The sequence below is a fragment of the Mandrillus leucophaeus genome, unplaced genomic scaffold (genome assembly GCF_000951045.1).
Source record: "Mandrillus leucophaeus isolate KB7577 unplaced genomic scaffold, Mleu.le_1.0 Scaffold54, whole genome shotgun sequence".
NCBI lineage: Eukaryota > Metazoa > Chordata > Mammalia > Primates > Cercopithecidae > Mandrillus > Mandrillus leucophaeus.
The window spans coordinates 1,553,039-1,557,725 of record NW_012105808.1 but is presented as its reverse complement, the minus strand read 5'-3'; the positions used below and the strand labels follow the sequence as shown (position 1 = coordinate 1,557,725).

Sequence of the window (4,687 nt, the reverse complement as noted above, 5' to 3'; positions counted from 1 at the left end):
GGCCTGAGTCGGGGCACAGGGAGGCCGGCTTCCGTGCCATCTAAGATGCTGCTCTCTGGCCTCTGGGGCTGGTGTGCAGCCACAGCCTCGGGCTGGAGGACGTCTTCTCCCTGTGAGGAGGGTGACGGGGAGAGGCGTGAGCAGGGATGAGGCGCAGAAAACCCGTGTAGGCTGAAGCCCGCTGCCCCACAGATGTCGCACACCAAGCCCTACATCAGGAAGAAGGCTGTGCTGATCATGTACAAGGTGTTCCTGAAGTACCCTGAGTCACTGCGCCCCGCCTTTCCCCGGCTGAAGGAGAAGCTGGAGGACCCCGACCCTGGTTTGTGGATTTCAGTTAAACTTCAGGCTTGGGGGTAGGGGTTCAGCCGGTACCCTGGGAAGATGTGGTGGTGTGTTTTGGGGGGTGCCGTGGGGAGCAGTGAAGGGCTCCGTCCAGGAGCATGCCGGCTGGAGGTGGCTGGGCCTCCCCTCGCTGGGGCAGCTGGGAGGGAGGTGCTGGAGGGATGGGGGCAGTAAGATCTCGTGTGGCAGCTGGTGAGCCTGGTGTATCCCTGAGCAGAGGTGTGCGCCCCACCCCGCCGGCCCGTCGTGGGACCAGTGCTGCCACGGGGCGCCTTCCGCAGGGCAGGGGATGGTCTAGATCATATGTCCCTCACAGGAGCTGCCTCCACCTCACGTGACTGTTGTGTATTTGTGATGTGGTGACTGTGGGACATGGCTTCAAATTCAGTTTCACTGAGTTTCCCTGGGCTGCGTGTGGGAAGCCTCTGGCGTGTGGCAGGCGTGGTTTGGTGGACTCCAAAGCCAGCCCACAGGAATCCCGAGGCCCTGCGTGTAGGAGGGGAGACCCCAGCTCTAAGCATGGGACCCGATGGGCGAGCTTCTCCCTGGAGTGCTGGCCACAGGCGCAGCAGGAAGGCTTCCTGAGCCCCGATGGCTGGGCAGCTCTTTCTGGAGCCCTTCTTGCCAAAACCCCCACTCATAAGGCCACTGTCAGGCTGTCCTGAGCGTGGTGACGCTCGGGCGCACTTGTGCCTGGCAACAGTGCTGAGCAATGCTTTCTCAGCGCCAGGAGCTGGCTGCTGTGGCCTGTTCCCTGGAGGAACAGGCCTGTAGCTGCTATCCCTGTCACCAGGAGGAGGTGGCAGAACCAGGGCCATGTTGAGTAAGAGCTGCCGCAGGCCCCAGAACTTCCTCGCAGACCAGGAAGACAGGAGGATGGTTTTCTAAGCAGAAGGGCAGGCACGCTCATGAGGACCGCTTGTTCCCCAGGGGTTCAGTCTGCTGCCGTCAACGTCATCTGCGAGCTGGCCAGACGGAACCCTAAGAACTACCTGTCCCTGGCCCCGCTCTTCTTCAAGCTGATGACGTCCTCCACCAACAACTGGGTCCTCATCAAGATCATCAAGCTGGCAAGTACTGCCCGGGGATGCGGCCTCCTCACCCTGCGTGGTGCATTCCCCGCGGGAGACTGAGGCCCTGCTGTCCCCGCAGTTTGGTGCTCTGACTCCTTTGGAGCCGCGGCTGGGCAAGAAGCTCATCGAGCCCCTCACCAACCTCATCCACAGGTGAGTGGAGACCATGCGCGGCAGGGGCGGGCGGGTCCAGTGTCGGGGCAGCGGGGCGGGCGGGCTCCACAGGATCCGGTGTCGGAGTGGCAGGGGTGGGCCAGCTCCACGGGGTCCATTGCGGGAGCGGTGGGGTGGGCTGGCTCCGTGGGGTCCAGTGCTGGAGCAGCTGGCAGCCCGGCCCCAGCGGGGTACAGCAGGAGTTGGGCGTGAAGCAGCTGAAAGATGGAAGGCTCATATGTTCAGCAGACTCTCTGTCCTAGAGTGGAAGCCTGTGGTGGCGCTCCTGGCCGCTGGACTCTTCTCCATGCTGCTAGAGACATTTGAGGCGTTTGGGTTTTCTTCATGGGTCTCAGCACTGAAAGGTTGTGAAATGGGACCGTATGTCAGGAGCCTTTTCAGGCCAGGCTGCCTTTGGTTGCTAGAAGAGGACACTTTAATTCCTCAGACCAAGTGCTGAGGAGGAGCCAGGACCACCCCCCAGCCCCCACTGCAGGGAAGGGGAGGGTGGAGTGGGCCACAGGCAGAGTCGTCATCGCCGTGACTTTCAGATGCAGTCATGTGTTACTTAGCAACAAGGACATGTTCACAGAAGGGTGTCATTAGGATGATTCACCGTGTGAACAGCGTAGCGTGCGCTCACACGCACCTTGCTGGTGAAGCTCACCACATTCCTAGGCTACGTGGCAGGGACGTCTCCTGGGCCGCGGCCCTGCCCCACAGGCAACTGTAAAGCTGTAAGCAGCTGCAACTCTGTGGCGAGTATCTGTGTGTGAACACGTTGAAACAGAGAAAAGGGCTGGGAGCTGTGGCTCACGCCTGTAATCCCAGCACTTTGGGAGGCCGAGGCGAGTAGATCACTTGAGGTCGGGAGTTCAAGACCAGTCTAGGCAACATGGTGAAACCCCGTCTCTACCTAAAAGATACAAAAATTAGCCAGATGTGCTGGTACATGCCTGTAATCCAGCTGCACGGGAGGCTGAGGCAGAAGAATCGCTTGAACCCTAGAGACGGAGGTTGCAGTGAGCCGAGATCACAGCAGTGCACTCCAACCTGGGCAACAGAGTGAGACTCCATTTCAAAAAAAAAGAAAAAAAGGCTGGGCACAGTGACTCGTGCCTGTAATCCCAGCACTTTGGGAGGCCGAGGCGAGTGGATCACGAGGTCAGGAGATCGAGACCATCCTGGCTAACACGGTGAAACCCTGTCTCCACTAAAAATATTAAAACAAAGTTAGCTGGGCGTGGTGGTGGGTGCCTGTAGTCCCATCTACTCGGGAGGCTAAGGCGGGAGAATGGCGTGAACCCAGGAGGCAGAGCTTGCAGTGAGCCAAGATCGTTCCACTGCACTCCAGCCTGGACGACAGAGCGAGACTCCATCTCAAAAACAAAACAAAAGAAAACCCTAGTAAGGATGCAGTAGGAAGGTGGTATTGCCGTCTCACGGGTTCATGGGCTCATGGGCCGCCGGGGGTGTGAGGTCCGTCCCTGCCCGGATGCTGTCATGGGCCCGCAGCTGCAGTGGGATTTCTCACGTGCCCTTTCTGGGAAGGCGAGATGATGAACAGCCAAGCACCATAGGCCTTGGAGAGCAGGGCGTGGGCTCCTTCCTGGGGGCTCGCTCCCTGGGCTGTGGGGCTGAGGCCGTCTCCAGCTGAGCCGCCGGCATTGGGTCACCGTGTCTGATGAGGCCCCCAGTCCTCATGCCGCTTCCCTGTGTTCCTTTCCTTAGCACGTCTGCCATGTCCCTCCTCTACGAATGTGTGAACACCGTGATTGCAGGTGAGAACCGGCACTCTCCCCGTCTGGAAGGTCTGGCACTGTCAGGCTGGGGTCTCGGGTGGGGACAGGAGGGCACCAGGTCTGGTGTCCCCGAGCGCCACCTGTGCTGGCGCTGCGAAGGAAAGCTGGCTGGGAGTGTCCCCGAGCGCCACCTGTGCTGGCACTGCGAAGGAAAGCTGGCTGGGAGTGTCCCCGAGCGCCACCCCTGCTGGCGCTGAGAAGGAAAGCTGGCTGGGAGGCCGCCCCAGGCCTCTGCTATCGAGGTGGCCACGCACCTGCCTGATCCTCCGCCGCCCTTGGTGCTGGGAGTTTGCTGCTTCAGCTGCTCAGTAGCCCAGCCACTCTGGAGTCCCCTTGGGTGTGAAAGATGCATTTGCAGATGAAGCCTCTCCTACCTGCTTCCACAGATGCTCAGGGCCTCCCAGCAGCTCGCACACAAAGCTGCGTTTTTTCTGGGACTTTTAAGCACTCCTGAGATAGCACGTTGTTTCACCCGTGGGTACTTAAGCAGCAGCATCTACCACAAAAATATTTTCTAAGGTAGAGTCAGAACCCACACCTCTGGCCGAGCCAGGGCACCAGGGCCAACGCCCCGTGTCCCCAGTGGTCTCAGCTGGGCTCCTCCAAGTCGGCCAAAGCCTGAGGGGCATTGGGCGGTGCACTTCTTTATGGTTGATAAAGCGGAAGCTTCTCGCCAGGTATGAGGGCCCAGCTATTCAGGAGGCCGAGGCAAGAGCATCACTTGAGCCCGGGAGTTCCAGGCTACAGACAGAGCCAGACCCCGCCTCTCTTGAGGCTGGTGTGCAGTGGTGCAATCATAGCTCACTGCAGCCTTGACCTCCCGGGTTTAAGCGGTCCTCTTGCCTCTACAGGTGCATGCCACCCCACCCAGGTCATTTTTTGAATTTTTGGTGGAGACAGGGTCTCACTGTGTTGCCCAGGCTGGTCTTGAACTCCTGGGCTCAAGCCATCCTCCTGCCTTGGCCTCTCAAAGTGATGGGATTACAGGCCTCAGATATTGCACTCGGCCAGCACCTCATCTCGTTTGTTTTTTGTTTTTTTCTAGCTTTACTTAGGTATAGTTGACAATTTAAATTTTTTTTTTTTTTTTTTTTGAGACAGAGTCTTGCTCTGTCGCCCAGGCTGGAGTGCAGTGGTGCAATCTCGGCTCACTGCAAGCACCGCCTCCCGGGTTCAAGCAATTCTCCTGCCTCAGCCTCCTGAGTAGCTGGGATTACAGGCACGCGCCACCATGCCCGGCTAATTTTTGTAATTTTAGTAGAGATGGGGTTTCACCATGTTGGCCAGGCTGGTCTTGAATTCCTGACCTCAGGT

General features: G+C 59.0%; 1 protein-coding gene across 1 annotated transcript in view; it reads left to right on the top strand.

Annotated features, from left to right (window-relative positions):
* Nucleotides 1–4,687, top strand: part of AP3D1 (adaptor-related protein complex 3, delta 1 subunit) — a 47,726-nt gene that overhangs the window by 8,428 nt on the left and 34,611 nt on the right. Inside the window, exons 5-7 of the mRNA XM_011997438.1 lie at nt 193–322; nt 1,276–1,415; nt 1,498–1,571. Of these exons, the coding sequence (XP_011852828.1) occupies nt 193–322; nt 1,276–1,415; nt 1,498–1,571 (344 nt within the window). The remainder of the gene's footprint in view (nt 1–192; nt 323–1,275; nt 1,416–1,497; nt 1,572–4,687) is intronic.